This window comes from Lucilia cuprina, chromosome 5, assembly GCF_022045245.1.
Source record: "Lucilia cuprina isolate Lc7/37 chromosome 5, ASM2204524v1, whole genome shotgun sequence".
Lineage (NCBI taxonomy): Eukaryota > Metazoa > Arthropoda > Insecta > Diptera > Calliphoridae > Lucilia > Lucilia cuprina.
In genome coordinates, this window is record NC_060953.1 from 63664083 (window position 1) to 63685531 (window position 21449).

Consider the following 21449-nt stretch of genomic DNA (forward strand, 5'->3'; position numbering starts at 1 on the left):
CTGGACTATAGACAAGGCTATAGTCTGGACTATAGACAAGGCTATAGTCTGGACTATAGACAAGGCTATAGTCTGGACTATAGACAAGGCTATAGTCTGGACTATAGAGAAGACTATAGTCTGGACTATAGACAAGACTATAGTCTGGACTATAGACAAGACTATGGTCTGGACTATAGACAAGACTATGGTCTGGACTATAGACAACGCTAGAGTCTGGACTATAAACAATACTATAGTCTGGACTATATACAAGACTATAGTCTAGACTAAACACAAGACTATAGTCTGGACTATGGACAAAACTATAGTCTTGGCTATAGACATAGTCTTGGACTATTGCCTGGACTATAGACAAGACTATGGTCTGGACTGTAGACAACGCTAGAGTCTGGACTATAAACAATACTATAGTCTGGACTATATACAAGACTATAGTCTGGACTATGGACAAAACTATAGTCTTGACTATAGACATAGTCTTGGACTATTGCCTGGACTATAGACAATACTAAAGTTAAGACTGCAGTCTGTACTTCTTACAAGACTATGGTCTAGGCAATAGGCAAGACAATTAGCTGAAATTGTTAAATATTTAGTTTAATAAATTGTAACACACTTTCAGAAGAACTTTTCTAACTTTAAATATAAATAAACCAATATGGTAACACTAATGAGGAAGAACAAATACAAGCAACAATATAAAGTTAGTTTGTTATGGAAATATAAGATCCCCATGTTTTAGTTTAGCTGTTTTTTTCTAGCCAATTTTCAGTTGTCTATAAAAGCTCGTCAGGTGCGGTTGTCTTCAAAATGGAATACGAATAATTTAAATAAAAGCAATTTTTCTAATTTTTAAAACTAGCCAACACAAACACATACATAGAAGTAGCCTTTAAAAGGATTAATAAAAATAATAACAATCCAAAAAACCGTTAGTGGATTCGAAGAGAAAAAAATTGAAAACATTTTCATACAATAGCGTCATCATTGACAACATAAGTGCGTGTTGGTAGGGAGTGCGGGAAAGTCCATCTTCTGTATGTTTCTCCGTTTATGTAATGGATGTGAGTGTGTGTGTGTGTGGTTTATTTACAAGAGTGCGTGCGTGTATGAGTGCATTAATTGAAAATATAAAAAATTAATTTTCATTTGCAGTTAATTGTAGGAAAAATTTCTATTTGATGTTGACTAAGTAAAATTGCTTAAAAATAACACAAAAAATTCTTCAAAGTTATTGATAAACGTGGCATTGCAAATTAGCAACATTAACAATATACAATAGGTTTAACTACCTACATAAATATATTAAAATATTGTTTTTGTTTCAGTTCCAGCAATTAGCAACAATAAACAAAATTTTAATGTAAATTCTTTATGGTAAACAAATAAGAAAAATAGATTTATTTTAAAATAAATAAACAAAATATAAATAACATTTCCTTTATTGCTACATGCGAGTACAAGTGGAATTGAAAATGATTTTAACAAAAAATGTGTTGTTGTATCACCTGTTCATAAGCTTTAGTCTTGTGGCCATAACCAATAGCCAAGTGTCTAAATATCCCTGTGCCTTTATTGACACAGTCAACATTACCGGCAGCTATCCCCATGAAGTGGCAAGTGAACTAAATGCTACCTCGATAGGGAATTCCAATATGCCCATTAATATATCCTATATTTATCAATGGATGATTGTGCCTCCAGAACTGATAGCTATCTATGACTTTGTCATCGAAAATGGTGTCCGCATACCCACCGAACGGCATTTAAGAGCTTGTGTTTGCAAACTCAAGCCCTGTATTAGGTTCTGTTGTCAACCGGGTTTCTATTACGACTTAGATGTTAAAAACTGTTTGCCCACCAATTCTACAGATCCACAATTAACGCAAGATTCTTTTACCGTTCATTTCGGAAATGATAGTACAGCCTTGGTGACAACCTCTACGCATTTTCTTATACATCATGGCACACCCTGTGATAATATGAATTTAAGGCTTAAAGATAAGAAACCCGTTAATTGGACTTTATATGATAACGGTACCATTGCCTACAAGAACTTTTTGTTTCCTAAACACTATTGTTATACGTCGTTACCGGATCGTGATAAATCGGAATCGAATGCGACGGCATTGACTTGGCATTGGCAGCCGTTGGCTTGTATACAGGAGAGATTTCCATTCGTTTTAGAAGTACGCGAATGGACCTATGCTATATGTAAGTATAAGGAAAATGTGATTTTAACCCAATCTAAGGATCACCTCTAGTAGATTTAGGAAAGATCGTTTACAAGTACACTCATGGGTCAGTCTAGTCTATAGTTTGAACTATAATCTACTCTATAGTTTTCCATAGATAGCCTTGTCTATAGTTGACACTATAATCTAATCTATAGTTAAGTATATTTTATAGTTCTGACTGTAACATGTTGTATAGTCTAGATAATAGTCCAGAATATAGTCTAATATATAGTGCAGACCATAGTCCATTTCAATGCTTAGTATAAAGTCCAGATTATAGTCTAGTCTATAGTTCAGATTATATTCTAGTCTACAGTCCAGACAATCATATAGTCTAACTTATAGTCCATACTATTGCCTATAGGCCGTACCAAAGTCTAGTTTATATTCCGGACTATAGACTAGTCCAAAATCCAGACTATAGCTCAGACTATAGACCAGTTTATACCAGGACTATAGTGTAGTCTATAGGCCAGTTTATTATATTGGCCATAGCATATAGTCCAGACTACAGACTACTCTATGGTCGAGACTATAGACTACTCTATAGACCAGACTATAAACTACACTATAGTCCAGATTACAGACTACTCTATAGTCCAGACTACAGACTACTCTATAGTCCAGACTATAGACTACTCTATAGTTCAGACTATAGATTACTCTATAGACTACTCTATAGTCCAGACTATAGACTACTCTATAGACTACTCTATAGTCCAGACTATAGACTACTCTATAGACTACTCTATAGTCCAGACTATAGACTACTCTATAGACTACTCTATAGTCCAGACTATAGACTACTCTATAGACTACTCTATAGACCAGACTATAGACTACTCTATAGACTACTCTATAGTCCAGACTATAGACTACTCTATAGACTACTCTATAGTCCAGACTATAGACTACTCTATAGACTACTCTATAGTCCAGACTATAGACTACTCTATAGACTACTCTATAGTCCAGACTATAGACTACTCTATAGACTACTCTATAGTCCAGACTATAGACTACTCTATAGACTACTCTATAGTCCAGACTATAGACTACTCTATAGACTACTCTATAGTCCAGACTATAGACTACTCTATAGACTACTCTATAGTCCAGACTATAGACTACTCTATAGACTACTCTATAGTCCAGACTATAGACTACTCTATAGACTACTCTATAGTCCAGACTATAGACTACTCTATAGACTACTCTATAGTCCAGACTATAGACTACTCTATAGTCCAGACTATAGACTACTCTATAGACTACTCTATAGTCCAGACTATAGACTACTCTATAGTCCAGACTATAGACTACTCTATAGACTACTCTATAGTCCAGACTATAGACTACTCTATAGACTACTCTATAGACTACTCTATAGTCCAGACCATAGACTACTCTATAGACTACTCTATAGTCCAGACTACAGACTACTCTATAGTCCAGACTATAGACTACTCTATAGTTCAGACTATAGATTACTCTATAGACTACTCTATAGTCCAGACTATAGACTACTCTATAGACTACTCTATAGTCCAGACTATAGACTACTCTATAGACTACTCTATAGACCAGACTATAGACTACTCTATAGTCCAGACTATAGACTACTCTATAGACTACTCTATAGTCCAGACTATAGACTACTCTATAGACTACTCTATAGTCCAGACTATAGACTACTCTATAGACTACTCTATAGTCCAGACTATAGACTACTCTATAGACTACTCTATAGTCCAGACTATAGACTACTCTATAGACTACTCTATAGTCCAGACTATAGACTACTCTATAGACTACTCTATAGTCCAGACTATAGACTACTCTATAGACTACTTTATAGTCCAGACTATAGACTACTCTATAGACTACTCTATAGTCCAGACTATAGACTACTCTATAGACTACTCTATAGTCCAGACTATAGACTACTCTATAGTCCAGACTATAGACTACTCTATAGTCCAGACTATAGACTACTCTATAGACTACTCTATAGTCCAGACTATAGACTACTCTATAGACTACTCTATAGACTACTCTATAGACTACTCTATAGTCCAGACTATAGACTACTCTATAGACTACTCTATAGTCCAGACTATAGACTACTCTATTGACTACTCTATAGTCCAGACTATACACTACTATATAGTCCAGACTATACACTACTCTATAGACTACTCTATAGACCAGACTATAAACTACACTATAGTCTAGACTACAGACTACTCTATATTCCAGACTACAGACTACTTTATAGTCCAGACTATAGACTACTCTATAGTTCAGACTATAGACTACTCTATAGACTACTCTATAGTCCAGACTATAGACTACTCTATAGTCCAGACTATAGACTACTCTATAGTCCAGACTATAGACTACTCTATAGTCCAGACTATAGACTACTCTATAGTCCAGACTATAGACTACTCTATAGTCCAGACTATAAACTACTCTATAGTCCAGACTATAAACTACTCTATAGTCCAGACTATAAACTACTCTATAGTCCAGACTATAAACTACTCTATAGTCCAGACTATAGACTACTCTATAGTCCAGACTATAGACTACTCTATAGTCCAGACTATAGACTACTCTATAGTCCAGACTATAGACTACTCTATAGTCCAGACTATAGACTACTCTATAGTCCAGACTATAGACTACTCTATAGTCCAGACTATAGACTACTCTATAGTCCAGGCTATAGACTACTCTAGTCCAGACTATAGACTACTCTATAGACTACTCTATAGTCCAGACTATAGACTACTCTATAGACTACTCTATAGCCCAGACTATAGACTACTCTATAGACTACTCTATAGTTCAGACTATAGACTACTCTATTGACTACTCTATAGTCCAGACTATACACTACTATATAGTCCAGACTATACACTACTCTATAGACTACTCTATAGACCAGACTATAAACTACACTATAGTCCAGACTACAGACTACTCTATATTCCAGACTACAGACTACTTTATAGTCCAGACTATAGACTACTCTATAGTTCAGACTATAGACTACTCTATAGACTACTCTATAGTCCAGACTATAGACTACTCTATAGTCCAGACTATAGACTACTCTATAGTTCAGACTATAGACTACTCTATAGTTCAGACTATAGACTACTCTATAGTCCAGGCTATAAACTACTCTATAGTCCAGACTATAAACTACTCTAGTCTAAACTTTAGTCTGTAGTTCATAATAACTAGCCTAGTCTAATCTAAAAATACTATTCAACCTAGTTTGTCTAAATTCTTAAACATTTAATGGAGCCTGAGAGGATAGAACATATAAGTTGTGACTTTCATCACATTTCTTGATTTAGCACTTTCTTCAGAAAACTTTTCGATTTTTTGTTGAAAAGGACGTATTTTCGTGTCAAAAACTATTTTCTTTAACAAATCACGAATTGAATTAGACCTACAGCCTACCTATTGCAAAACTTAATTACTCACTTATAATATCTCTATTTTCCATAGATACAATAGTACGTGATCATAATTAATTGCATAAAATAGAAATGCAATGTGTGGGAATAGCTGCAATAAGTTGCAAAGAAAAAAAAATAGATTTATAATATATTTCAAATAGTAGTTCATATGCAAGTACCATCTAGGTATATTCTGCTTCATATACTTGGGGCAATTAGTGTCACAGACAATGTATGTATTCACTTTACATTATTAATACTTTTACTGGAATATCTTACACTAATTAATATAAGAATGAAGTCTATAATTAGATTAAATTATCACCGAAGCACACTTAAACATGTCTGCGGTATGTCAACTTCTGCAAAATGTTTAAAACGACATTATTTAAAGTAAAATAATGAAGTTTTCGAACCCTTTTTCGCGTTGTTATTTATCAATTTCAATATCTGCATTTTTAAGCTAAAAAAAACTAGGGAGCGATTCGAAATCATTTCGGATAATTTTGCATTAAAATTTTTTTATATTTATATTATTAAACCAAAAAATATTCTTCAGATGTGACTAATATTTAATAATACATATAAATTAAAAATAAAACTTTAACAAATGATCGATTGATTCATAAAATTTTTATTGCTTACAACAGTTTTTCACACTTTGCATAGAAATTAAATGAAATAAAAATTTATATGTAAATAAATATCAATAAAAAATGAAACATTTGTTTAATAATAGGAGCTCACATAGACCAAAAATAAACACAATATTTTAATAATATACGGACAAACTTGTCAGTGGTTAAATTATTCTTAAAATTTCGAAATTTTCATTGAAAATAATAAACCAAAAAAATTAAGAATTGTTCGCGTATTGTGGGTGTTGAAACATTTTGAGTTTTTTCTTCCAGACTCTTACAGCTTTTGTTTATTTACTTTACTTAATTTCTTCTTTTCTCACAAATGTTTGGTTAATTATTAATTTATTTTTAAAAGCTTTTATTTTGCAATATTTAAGAACATACGGGAATATAAACTAAATAAGATTTATTTGTTTTTTATATAAACAGTATTGGAAATTGGTTCAGAAATATTGTAGTGGGTCCAAGCCAGTTAAATAGTAAAAAAAGTGATAAATCATAATCGGGCTAGTTTAACTAGGAACAAGACTATAGTCTGTACTAAAGACATGAATATAGTCTAGACTACAGACAAGACAATAATCTGAACTACTTAGTATAGTTTGGACTATACACAAGACTATAGTCTAAGTTATATACAAGACAATAGACAATACCATAGTCTGTACTAAAACAATAGTCTGCAATATGGAGAAGTCAATAGTCTAAACTATAAACAATACAATAGTCATGAATATAAAGAAGACTATAGTCTTGACTATAGACGAGAATATAGACAAGACTATAGTCTGGACAATATACAAAGATATAGACCAGATTATAGTCTAGACAATACAATGGTCTGGACTATAGACAAGACATTAGTCAGTACTACAAATAAGACAATAATCTCAACCATAGACAAGACAATAGACTGAACTATAGATAAGACAATAGTCTGGACTATATACAATATAATAGGCTGCACTGTAGACTGGACTATAGACAAGGCTATAGACTGGACTATAGAGAAAACTATAGTCTGGACTATTGACTATAGAAAAGACTATAGTCTGGACTATTTACTATAGAAAAGACTATAGTCTGTACAAGTCAATAGTGTTGACTATAGCCTCAACTAAAGTCTGACAGGACAGCAGACAAGAAAGAAGTCTGAACTAAAGACAAGACAATAGTCTGGAGTCCAGACTATAGACAACACAAAAGCCTGGGCTTTAGATAAGACAATCGTTTAGAATATAGAGATAGGACTATAGTCTAAACTATAGACAAAACTATAATCTGAAATAAAAACAGGACTATATTCTAGACTTTAGTTGGAACTATAGACAGGACAATAGTCTAGACAGAACAATAGTCTGGACTATAGACAAGTCAATAGTCTGGACTAAAGACAAGACAATAGCCTTTAGACTTTAGTTTAGGCAACACTTTAGTTAGGATTATAGACAAGACTGGACCATAGACAAGACTGTCAATTCTGGAATATAAAAAAGACTATAATCTGATCTTTAGCAAAAAATATTGTACGCTTATAGTCTCGACTATATCGACTATAGTTTACATAAGAGACATGGCTAGGCTAAAGACTAGACAATAGTATGGCCTATACAAGAGACTATATATTAAGAAAGGCAAAGTTTAAAGGCAGATTCTTCATAAACTATTTACTCAAAATATTTTTACTGTTTCTTTTATAACCAAAATCTATTTACATATTCTTGATCTTAACAATTGTATTTGAAAGCAATACTTTACAATAAATTGATTGAATTTTGACAACCATATGATTTATTTTATACAAAGATCAACATTTAAGTGAAAACAATATTCAAAACACTTTTCCACTTAATGTTTAAAGAAGGGTATCGAACGTATAAATAAAATTTATGAAGTGCTAAACATAATGGGGGGAAAATAAAAAATAAAGTGGCCGGCTGGTAAATAATAAATGTCTGCCATACTGTGCGTAAATAATAAAAACAGAATAAAATTGCAATTACAATTCTTTTGTTTACCCTGAAAAAGATTTCAAATGTAAATACAATATTTTCTTAAAAAAGAAATTCGTTTGGTTAGTATATGAAGTAATTAACCCTGAATTGTAATTTTAAAAAAGAATGAGTTTAACTAACAAATCTGAGCAAAATTATTACAGAATTCTGTATTGAAAAATATCTTTTAAATTTTTACACATATTGAATTTAGAATCTACATAAATGTGTATGTGTTTATTTCTTTATATTTTACAGGTCTTATTATTACCGTAATATGTATGATCATCATTTTATTTGTCTATTTATTGTGTACGGAAATGAGAAATACATTTTATGGAGTGGCCATAAAATCTTACGCTTTATGCATCATTATCGGTTACTCACTGTTGGCACATTTAACACTGACAAATCCGTCGAATATGTCAAAATATTCCTGCTCCAAAATACGTAAGTATTGACAATTGTATGTAGTTTTTCAAATTGATCAAAAGAATCGTATTAAGTTAAAGATCGGACTCTTCTAAGCTCTTTCATAGTATAAAGGGCTGGATTATATTCCAAGTCTAATAGCATATAGACTATTCTATAGTGTGGACTTTACAGCAGGGAATAATCTGGACTATAGACGGGACAATAACCTAGATTAAAGTATGAAATAGACAATACTCTGGAGTATAGAATCGACTAGACTATAGACTATAGACTAGACTATAGACTAGACTATAGACTAGACTATAGACTAGACTATAGACTAGACTATAGACTAGATTATAGACTAGACTATAGACTAGACTATAGACTAGACTATAGACTAGACTATAGACTAGACTATAGACTAGACTATAGACTAGACTATAGACTAGACTATAGACTAGACTATAGACTAGACTATAGAACTATATTGTTGATGACCGTTGTTACACCGAAATTCCTTTCCAAATTGTATACTCCAATACTTATTCTTTTAAACTTGTTCCTTTCTTTTCAGCCAGTTTTGCCCTACTCTACATTATTCTATCATTCTATATATTAAGCTTTATTAGTTTCAATTTCTATTTAAGCTTTTTTGGAATCATTTTGAGTAAATTGATGTTCTGGTTTATATTCTTTCCAATTGTATTGGTGGTGGCGTGTTGGTCGTTTTTCGTAAGTTTTGATTACTACAACAATAAGCCCGTATTTGGAAATGATACTTGTTGGTTTGATCGTAAGTATCTTAAGTTCAAAACAAAACATAAAATCCTTATAACTATATATATATATTTTCAGCTCGCAACTTTTCCATAGTTGTTTATTTGTATGCCCCCATTATATTGGCATGGATATTTAATGGCATATTTTATATATTATCATTGCTGAGAATGAGTGAAGGTATAGAGGGTGGTGAAACTTGCATAAATAAATTAATTGCTCCAATTTCAAGGAATCGGTAAAATGAATTATTTTTTGTGCTCCAATTCATATAAATTGGCCATAAACGTTTTAATTACTTTTCGAAACAGTTTCAAATCGTTTTGGAAATTCTATAGCTACACCTTGATCTCGTGGCTGGTGTGCATGATCTCATTTGCCATTAATTACTATCGCGATGAGAAGACTCATATCAACTATGTGGTTTGTTTATTTGTGGCTTTCCATGGTTTTGGCTCCCTGTACGCTTTGATTGGTAAAAATAATCAAATACAAAACTTTCTTCGTCGTATTGAGGAGGAAGCGTATGTAGCAAATTTATAAAAATGTTTACATTTTTGTTTAGTTTTTCTTTTCTTTCTAAAATTTTGCCTTTTTTAATTAAGAAAATTAATTTAAGTTTTTTTTCTCGTTTCTAAATATTGAACGTAATACATGCAAATGTTTAGTATATTGGTTGTTCTTTTTTTTCTTTTTATTTCTTTTTTTAAACATTTCCAGTGATAATGATGATGTTGCCGAAATTTCAGTGCCAATGAGACCATTTTAATTTTTGTTTCGTTTAATTTTTTAATTATTAGATAATAAGTATTTTCTTTGTAGTTATTAAGAATTATTTATCTTAAAGAAATAATTAAAAAAATGTATTAATAGTTCACATGTGTAAGTATTTATTTTGAAAATTTTATTGAAATATAATCTGTTTTTTTTCTGTAATTTATTTTTCTTAAAATAAAATTGTGTCATATTTTTTAAGACCAAAATGTAGTTGTGTTTTTATTTTTATTATATTTTTTTATTTTTAAAAATAGATTTTGTTAAAGGATGCAACTTTCGTAAACGCAAAAAAAACGTACTTAAATACTGGGAAATTTTTGAAAATTTGATTTTTTTCATATAAATTTTTTTGAATGTTTGTTGTTTCATTTTATAAAATAAGACACTTTTCAAATATTTCCATCTATGCTTCAGAAAATTATTTACCATTCCAAAACGAATTGACTTCTTCAAATAATGAATCGATCCAGTACATTGCTAAATGGTTTGTGTCTTGGAAACATTCATAGTTATCATGTAAATCTTTCCAAATAATGTTATCGATATTTTTTATAAAATTAAAAATATCGAAAAAAGTCTCAACATTAAACTATATTTTCAAATTTATCGATAAAAAGTTTCTAACAAAAAATTTTTTAAAAAATAAAAAAACTTCAAAATTTTGAATTTAATCCATTTGAATTTAAAACATGTAAAACTTTTTGTGTAACCCTGTATTTTAACTACTAACGACTAATTGATTTTTCTAATTTCCAAGTCATCCTATAAAATATTTAACGTAGCAAAGACCACAACTTGCAAGTTGTTCAATAATCTATTACAAATATTTGATAGTACAGACACCAGCCGTCAGGAGAAGACAAATAGCAAATTCACAAACCACAAAATACCAGTATTAAAATAAAATTTTAAATTTCCCAGTTTTCTTCATATGCATAGGGTCATATTTTATACAACGAAACGAAAAACGTTAAAAAATATTTTATGGAATAAATTCAATTTTTAAAAAATTTTCCAGTATTCATTCTACAAATATTTTACGGAAAATATGGGGAAATTTACAAAATTAAATTTCCCAAAATATTTTAACACCAACATTTAACATTTACAGTTCGTATCTTCCTTTTTTAAGTAGTTTAACCATTAAATGATTTAGATCAAACAGTCTGCTAGCTATTTATCCTGCCAATCGAAACAGATGACTTATATCTTTCAGGGGATCTTTCAGACATTGTCCTCAGATCGTGTTGAAGCTAAATGTTAGATTAAACCGCTGCACGAATCTATTGTTATAACTTCCGAAAGGAAGACCGTGCTGTAACGCATTGTGTGAGATTGGCTTATACTCGTACAGTCCAAGGGCAATTAGGTCGATATCAAGTGATGAGAGAGTATTGATCTGTAAAGGAATCACAACCGAATTCTCTTTCAGTGTTATGCTCGGCATCGTATGATCTCCAGGTCACTCAAGGATAATCTGCAATGAAAGAACAAAGGTATTTGATATAAAGAAAATAGAACTTGAGAAAGTTTAAACGATGAATGAAAAACTGATCAATACAACTAACACGATCTATACGACTACCTTGAAGTAAATAGGTATACCCAAAGGGAAACTTTTTGGTACTTTTGCATTCTTTAAAACGTAATTTTTATAATGGCAATCTTTTAAAGAGAAAAAACTTTTTGGTACTTAGTTTTTCCACTAGATTGGGATTTTCCACTAGAAACGCAAAATTAACAAGTTAGACGACTGTTATTTTATACCCATCATCAATTATGGACCGATCCTTACAAAATTTGGTAACGATATTTCAATTCGTATAAAACATGTCTGTATTTGTAATTTTAAGGCAGTAATGAGCATTAAAGTCATCTTCTTAAGGATATTTTATATGTGTGGTTAGGACCAATTATGGACAGATCATCGATTATCGCTGCCAGTAATGAACGTTAAAGTAATTTTCTAATGGGGACCTTTTATGGAAGATAGGGTCGATCCTTATAATCTTTAGTAAAGAGGTTTGGATTCGTATAAAACATGTCTGCTTCGAATTTCAATTTCCGAATTATGGTTCGATCATCATAAAATTTTATAAAGAGATTTTGGTTTGTATAAAACTTGTAGATTTTCATTGTTATACTTGAATTTCTAAAAGAGTTGTGACTGTAAGAACTGTTTGTCGTATGGGAGCTATGCGATAACATGTACCGATATTACCCATTTTCAATACCAACCCAAACCTATTGTGCTTTCAACAGATAGACAGAGAGAGGGACAGACAGCATGTAATAATGACTTTTCTAGATCTATCATCAAGATTACACCAATCTATTAGTGTGATTTTTCTGATACTTTTTTTCGCTTTTAAACTGATACATAGGATCCTAATTAATTAAGAGTTTATGATCGTGGATATCTTGAGATGTATTCGTAACAACTGGTTTTTATGAACTTAGTATAATATGGAACTAAGTATTGATTGAAGGAGAATTGAATAAGGGATTTGTTTATGGATTAAGCGCCGAAGCACACCGGATGATATTAGATTTGAGGACTTAATATGGGGACCCAGAGCCAATTATATTGGTACTTATAAAATGGTGGTATGAGGAATTATATTACTTTATAAAGAATTTCATCCCCATACTTATTAAGTCATATACTATATATATGAATCCCTCTTATTTATGTGTAGAGTCAATTATGGACTTATCAGCATTAATCGTTCTGAAATTTAATAAGGACGCAGCAAATTTATATATTTAAAGGTAAGAATTAATATTGCATTGCAATTATATAAAACAAAAACCTGGGAAAGCATAACCGAAATCACTTCATACAAATCATTGTAGAGTTCTAATAAGTGATCAATGGACTAAAAAAATTCAGCAATAAACTTCGTACTACTGAACTCCGTTACATCATTTACATTTAACACAAACTTTAAACGATTTATAAGACATTTTTATATTCAAAACTACTTTACCAAACATTTGCCAATTATTGAGAAAACTTAAGGAATTTTCATCAAAAGACACAATAAGATTAATTAAAATTTTTAATTAATTTCCAAAACAAAAAGATAGAGTCTTAACCATTGTTATTCATTCATTGTCCATAACTGCTCTCCCTTTTAATACCCCTGCTTGTCTGCTTATTTTTTTTCAAAAGTTGTTTTTATTTATCAAAAACTAACCACTTAATGGATACAAGTACAAATATTTACAAATTTTTTATGTGAAGCAAAATTAAAAATGAAAACACAAAAGGAGCAACAAAAAAACAACAACAACCAAATAACTTAGGGTATGCAGATATAATGCAACACAACTAGCTAGCATGCAACAATAAAGGTAGAAAGGGAGCCACATCACACCATATTCAAATAACATGAAGTAGCAATATGAGTGTATGTGTACTGCAGATAGTTGGTGTGAGTGTGTGTGTGTATGTATATATATGAAAATACAATTCGTAGTGTTTTCAATATACTATATGTAGATTCACACATATTTTACGATATGTAAACAATTGTTTATATATCTGTAGAATACAAGTGAGTGAGTAGATACATACAAACAAACATATTTACTCAGTTTTTATTACATGCAGACACATTACGATTAAATGCAGTGCAGCAGCAACATATTGTAAAGTTACGCGCCAAACATGGCCTACCTCGCCTTAAATTCCAGTGAGACCATCAGTGACGTATTTTTGTTATACACTTTGCAATGCATACAACACCATAATATCCCATCCCTCTCTAGCCAGCAAATGTTGTGGCAGGCAGCCAACCACAATAGAAACAAAAACGAACGAAACGAAGGAAGGAAGGCAACAGGAATGAAATTCCAGTGAAAAAAAGTTTGTTGCATGCTTTACATGTTGTATATAGAATTCCAGTTTATTGCCATTTTCGTTCTGTTTTGCTCTTTTTTTTTTTTGCAGCTGAAGAGTTCCAATACTACGCATCGCATCATGATGAACAACAGCAACAACAACATCATTATCGCCAGCTTCAGTACATCGGCATCATCGACATCAACATCGTTAGCATTGTCCTAAACAGAAATTTGTAACTCTCGAGTGCATCAGATTTTTACTACGTTTTATTGATTTTTGTTTTTCTGGTTTGTTTGTTTTCTGGTGGATTTTTTACCATTCCCTTGTATTTCTGGTTCTTGTGGGAACGACTGACTGCTTGCTAGCTGACTGAGTGACTGACAGACAGACAGCCACAGTCTCACTGGGTGTAAGTGCAAGTTATAGTGTGGAGTAAATAAGTATATAAAATATAATCAACAAATGTATAGTACATACCAAACGAAGTCTGGTTTAACGACCACACCAAATATCCAGCAACAACAAGAACATCTATAGCAATCATGAAAAATGTGGCAAGAGGAATAGTAGCAGCAAAATATGCAACATGGTTAAATAAGAAAATAGATGTGCAACGTAATATTGTTAGTGGTGATGATGGTGGTGTTGATGATGATGTTTTAAAATCAGCATCTCTTTTTCTTGTTATTGTTGTAAAATTTTAACGAAGCTCTGACAAAAGTGTCAGGGAATAGGTACACACACACACCCAATTCTGTCATATGAAAATGATTATGAAATTGATTCAATGAGAATGTTTAATTCTCAGCGACTTATCTATATCTATCAATAGGTCTAATCCTTCTCATGTTATATATTGTTAGAGCTAATTGATTCCTCGAAATCTTTGTGGTTAAATGTTAATAAAGTAGTAAATGAAAAGTTTTGGGGATATTCGGGATTTGAAAAGTGATTTCACAGCTTCTTTCCCATTTTTGATTTGTGTTTCACACATCGAATATAATAAGGCTCTTGACAATCTCTTTGGATATTTAGGGAAATGTTAGATAAGCTAGGGTTGGTATATCGGTACTACAAAAACAACTACGAGACGTTCAATTTTTATTCACAAAAATGCTCGCTGGGCTGAGCTCAAAGAATTGTTTCGGCAATTCACTTAAACACTTCGTTTTCTAGAATATAATAACAAAGTCATGGCGATAACATTTATTCCATCAAAAACAACGTATATTAGACCACTTTGCTTAAAGAGCAATCAGATCCAGAGAGAAAGCTTTTAGAATTTGGCGCAATAACTCAAACGTTCAAACTAACATGCTGCACAAAAATGATAGTTCAAATTCATGTCCTACTCTTTTCAAAGACGATCAAGCGTCAGCTGAACCGTTTAAAATGTTACCTGCAAGTGATGCTTAGTCCAAGCTCGATAGAATATCACTAATTATGCGAATATATTCATTCGAGCCCATGCTAAGAAAATGGGAAGTGTCTAGTGAATTAAGATATCATACCAGCAATGATCTTAAAGCTAACTTGTCCGATGCTCGATAATCTCTCCAGCAGTAGCGAAAGGAATCGGAAACTCTTCATGATAGTCGATGTTCACCGAACTAAATACAATAAACCATTAAAGTACCACCATCTAATATCTGTTTTGGACCTACTCAACTAAAAAATACACTAGAGCATCATGGGGAGCATTTCACTGTTCTATTAATATTATAATGGAATGTGATTCTCTTAAATAAGGGAACTTGTTACCGTTACTAGAACGCATCCAATAGTGGTCGATTGGCCAATGGACCACACAAATTCATTCTTTATCCGCACTCTTCGTATATAGAACAAACTTCCTGTCAAAGTATATGGAGATTTAAATCAAATGTCCATAAACACAACTACCTCTTTCCTATATTCCTAGTTGCAACACAATGCTCCACATAAGTAGAGCTAGACTCTTGAGTACTGATCCCAGAAACATAGGAACCTGTCTCATTTAGCCAGCGGTCTTATAAATTCCCATGATTGTTTTAGAGATTTACGCAACCTACAAGATTATTAAAGAAGTTGTTTTAACAAATACTTTTTGGATTAGTTTAAAATTTGAGAATCCATGTTGGCTTTGTGTGATCCAATATTGATTAAACCAATTAAAGTAATCCAATCTCCCGATTTTTTTCAATATCGTTGAAAATTGATAGGATAAATTGCCATTACTATAAAAAAATTATGAAAAAATTCAAAAAAATTAACGTTTAGATAAGTATTAACAAATGCATTAAAGCAATTTACCCAGTATGACCCAACATACTTTAGATTGCAATATCTTATTGGATCTATAACAAAATAGTTTTTATATAAATCTACAACTACATACCATACACATACATACATATGTATGTATAATAATTTACTAAATTAAGTCACTTTTTTTTCATTCCCATTTCTTTCATTAAGATTTTCAATTAAATTTTAAATTCTATTCATAATTGAAATATTTCCCACCAGAATTCTCTTAGTTTCAATTAAATAAAAGAAATATTTGCCATATATGTATGTCTGTTTTCCCCCTTCTGTTTTCCTGGTGCACCTTCCATAAGTAGCAGTGTTTTTACTACATATAGTAAATATACATATATGTATGTCTGTCTGTATATATATTGTATGTTGATTTCAATTCCAAACGATTCCTTCTTTACGTATTTTAAAATGCGCTCTCATTGCAATATATGTACATATAACTTGTGCCATTTAACAGTAATTTAGGTTACCCTAGGAATTTTCAAATGTCTTAGGTCAACGGGGAGGAAAATGAGTTGCTGGTTTAGTAAGTATCTTGTTTGAAGTATATAGTAAAAATGAGTAGTTTTAATGGTGATAGTATATAGTTTTTTATATATACTACATTATTAGAGATGCTTAAGGTTCTTCAAAATTTTTAACGGTACTTCCAGATAGAGACATTATAATTTCAAGCGAGCTCTACAAATCGCTAATAATCAATTTCTACTATTTCAGTTTATAAACGTTATATGTTTAGATGGAATGTGCAGATATAAATATAGAAGATAAGATGGATTATAATGGTCCAAAATCCTCCACAACTTACTTAACATTTTAAACATTGACTTTTCGAGCTTCTTGCTCTCTGATTATAGAGATCTTCAATTCTCTGCGTATAGTCTAATTTGACAGGTCTAAAATTTCTAGAATTGCAATTTACTAAACTTTTATTAAGCATTTTCGAGTTTCCAACTTTCATGTTATAGAGAGATTCAATGATGTGCAGATGGTTTGATTTGACAGGTCCAAACTTTGATCTTTTAGTTTTTTTTTAATATTAACCTAGTTAATGATGTATTATTGATATAGGGTTTAATGATTTAATGGTTCCAAATTTTAATCTTTTATCTAAACTTGGTTAGTGGAGTCTCGCGAATGAATGTGGAAGTGCGCTACGTGAACAACGTGCCGTGTTGCCTATTTCAAGGTGGCAATTTACTTACATGGACTTTTCGGTCCAGTATATACTTTGTTCCATACAACATCATTTAAAACAGCACATTTCTCATTGATCCGACACATTCATAGATTACAACATACGATACACTCATTTTAGGTATACAGACTGGTATACAGTATCATATACGTTTAACACCAACTCTTTTCCAGCGTTTATTTCCACAATCACTGCTCTGCGCGATATCTGTTGTCATTCGGCAACAACGCCGAACTTAACCCGACATATAGACTTTATCAGCCTTTTAACCGTAACTCACTCCTCCCGCGAATTTAGGTCTTAACCACAGCCACTACGTCGATCCCGAAGGAAACTCAAATAACTGACCAGTCAGGACAAGTCCTGCTGATAACTGCCCGCCCGTAGTACTGATTATGTGGTTCTCTGATTCGACCCCATGTCAAATCATTCCAAGAAATATCTTAGATAGTGAAGTGACATTACCAGTTTATAGTCCCGTCAGACCAGTACTGGTTCTGGCTTTTTACCCCGATTGTTGCAATACACCAAGACGAAGATTTAACATCAAGTAAACATGCCCTGGGGGTCTTGGGGATATATAAATATCCGTTATGATGTTGAAACGTTTAACAAAATAAAGAAGGTAAATTGAGGTTCCTAGCTCTCTATTTATATAGATTTAATGTTCCGCAAATAAATCGGTCCAATTCTACTGTTTTTTTTTTACATTTCAAGTCTCAGATCTATGTATATATAAATAAACAAGTAAAGTATATAATCTATATGAAATACACCAGTATTTTCAGAAGCACAAGTTGGTCTTTTTGGAGTCTCGAGATTGTACAAAATTATCTAAATTGTAAGGAATATTTTAACAAGGGGGCTAGCCATCCCATTGTAGAGATTTTCAGTGTTCTGCAGATGACTCGATAAGACAATCTTAATTTTTTTCTACAAGCTTCAAACTTTCAAAACTATTGAAGTGTAAATAGGAAAAGAATGATCTTTAGTTGATCTACAATGAACCCTAGAAGAATAAGTCTGGTGTTGCAGAGATCTCTTAAATCAACAGTTTCAGATATATTTGACATTAACGAAAATTGCAAAATTTTTCAATTTTTGGCCAAATGATGTACAAATGTTGTATTACTTGCATACCTATGGAAATGCTAGCATATAAGTTTTTCCACAGTTATGCAGTTGTAAGCGCGCGCATTTTTCAAATTCCTTTACTTTATTATGATTCGAATGCTGGAAATGATGCTGCAGCATCAAACACCAGTTTGAATAACAGCATCAACATTGGCATTTGAAACTAAATTCTTGTTCTCTCTCTCTCTCTCTCTCGGTCATACTCATATTCTCTTCATAAAATTCTCTGTTTTTAGTGGTAACAATCTCTGTCGAGTAGAATCGTACGATGACCTCTGATGTCAATTGCAGCATTTTTGCAATATTTATTTTTGCTGTTGTTGCTCTATGTAGCTGCTGCTATTGGTGTTTTTGTTGTTATTAGCAATTGATGTTGTAGTTGTTGTATTCTTACGCTACTATTAATGTGTATGCAGGCATGTGTATCTGCAAAAATTTTGTGAATGGAGTGAGCTTTACATGTACAGATCCACATACACACACACACAGACACATACGTACACATATAGATACGTATCCGTATCTATAGTAAAAATATATTCCAATCGCATTGTATAGTACATAAATTTCATTCCATGCATTTTATATACTCACAGCTTTCAAGTGTTTGAATAACAATGAAAAATGAAACCTCGAGTAGAGAAAAATATTTCGGTTTTTTTTTTCGTATTTTGCATGCAAAAGTATTTAATAAAAAGATGTACAAAACATAAGCGCGCCATGTCAAATGCTGTTTATATGTAAAAAAAAAATATTTATCAACATCACCAGGAAAGCGGGAAAGAAAGACTTGTTCTTTAAAGAAAAAAAGCAGCAAAATTGTAGTTGAAAAATAAACAATCTTTAAGAATGGGGTGTGTCTCAAAATGTTTTCTTTTTGTTGGTGAATTTAAGCAAAAATACTAGAAAATAATTAACAATTTTACGACAAAAACATGAAGTTGTTGGCAAAACTAATGAGATGATTTATGTAACAAATTTTTAAATTTATAATAAATAACAAAGGGATTTTTCAAAGTAAAGAAATTATGAAGATTTAAACTGTACCTATAAATTTGGACTATTGTTCAGTTCAAATTGACAAGTAAAGAAACGAAATCAAGATCATCGCTTCTTTAACAAATCCGTCATTTTTCATCGAGGTAGTGGCTTACTTATCATGCATATAAATTCGCTCGCTTATTGGGAAATTAAGAATTTGAATTCCTACAGGATTTCTGAGTCAACGACATATACAAGTTAATTAATTAATTGGAAATCCGTCACTCCCGAAATCCCACGAATTTCACAACTAAACTAGAAAACTACTTCAATAAGCTTCGGTATAAACGATAGGTAGATGAATGAAAGTTTCGCTGCGTGAATCAACGTTACACGAACGTCGAAGTGCTTTACGTGAACATCTGTCAAGTTTGATCTATTTCACAGTAGTCTTTTTTCAACCACTGGGTAAGCTTCTGTGACGACTCACCAACGCCCATTGTACCTTTTGGACATAGGTGGCAATTTATATTCAGCAAACTTCTCATTTATCCGTCACACTCATAAGAGAACAATATAGAAAGTATGAATTCTAGGCATACGGACGTATGAGATACGTTTACATTCATCCTGTATTATATACATTTAACAGTTTTACAGTTACTCCTCTGTAGATTATCTGCTTTCATTCGGCAACAGCAAGGACAAGTCCTGCGGGCAACTAACCACCTGAAGTACCAGATAATGTGGTTTTCTTACCCGACCTCATGTCAAATTATTCCAAGGAGTGTACGAGGATTGAAATGACACAACCAGTTTAAAGATCCGGCAGACTAAGATGAGTGTTTTCCATTAAGGAAACATTTTCCTGGGGAGAATTAAAGTTCTATCGATTAAGTTTCTTTTCATCAGCGATCTTCAACAATAGAATCGCAATCGAATTTGAAAAACTTCTGCCAATTAGCGATAAATTTTGGATAAAAAAATAAAGGATAAAAATTTCAGACAAAAGCTGGAAGCAGAACATTCAAAATAGAAACTCAAAACCAAAGATTCTAGAATAGAAAACTGACATCGAAAATGTAAAGTGTACTTTGATCTCTCGGTTATAATTGAATGGATCTGTGTAGTCTAATAGGTAGATTAAGTAAACACAATGAATGTTCCAAAAATGGAAGTTTCTCCCTCAGAAAATTAAAATTTACTTCATTATCATCGCAAGTTCATTTGTCCTGGCGTCCATATTAGTGATGTGGACGAAAGAAATAAAAGCTTCTTTAAGAAATCAAGAAACAAACTCAATAACAATATGTTACTCCATTCTGCGATGTCATAGTACAATAGAATGCAGCTTGTATTTCTCTTTGTGATTTTCGCATGATCCAAATCAGATATTTGGAAATTTCGAGATCAATTCTGTACCCAGAGTATAAAAGATTGTTAAATGAGGATTAGCGTATATAGGACTGATATATTAGAATAAGTAGAAACAGTTCTCTTTCCCGATTCAATTTCTATTTTGAGAACAGATTCTAAGCGATTGACAAAATAGAGATTATTTACACAAGTGGAACCTTGACCAGCATATTTTACATGAAGTTCCAAAATTTTCGAAAACTTAAAGATATATCTAAATCCAGAGTTGCAGTAACTTGTATATATA

General features: G+C 32.0%; 1 protein-coding gene across 2 annotated transcripts; it reads left to right on the forward strand.

The window, feature by feature from the left end:
* The first annotated feature begins 787 nt into the window (after positions 1-787).
* On the forward strand, positions 788-10332 carry LOC111687995 (probable G-protein coupled receptor Mth-like 8). 2 transcript variants are annotated; one of them, XM_046952083.1, is made up of 7 exons: positions 788-1067; positions 1332-2217; positions 8610-8801; positions 9343-9561; positions 9624-9783; positions 9857-10069; positions 10266-10332. In XM_046952083.1, exons 2-7 carry the CDS (start codon positions 1455-1457, stop codon positions 10312-10314), a joined length of 1596 nt encoding a protein of 531 aa, XP_046808039.1. In that variant the 5' UTR covers positions 788-1067; positions 1332-1454; the 3' UTR covers positions 10315-10332. The 2 variants fall into 2 exon arrangements, with proteins under 2 accessions (XP_046808039.1, XP_046808040.1); XM_046952084.1 differs by having other exon boundaries at positions 788-1040.
* Positions 10333-21449: the final 11117 nt, after the last annotated feature.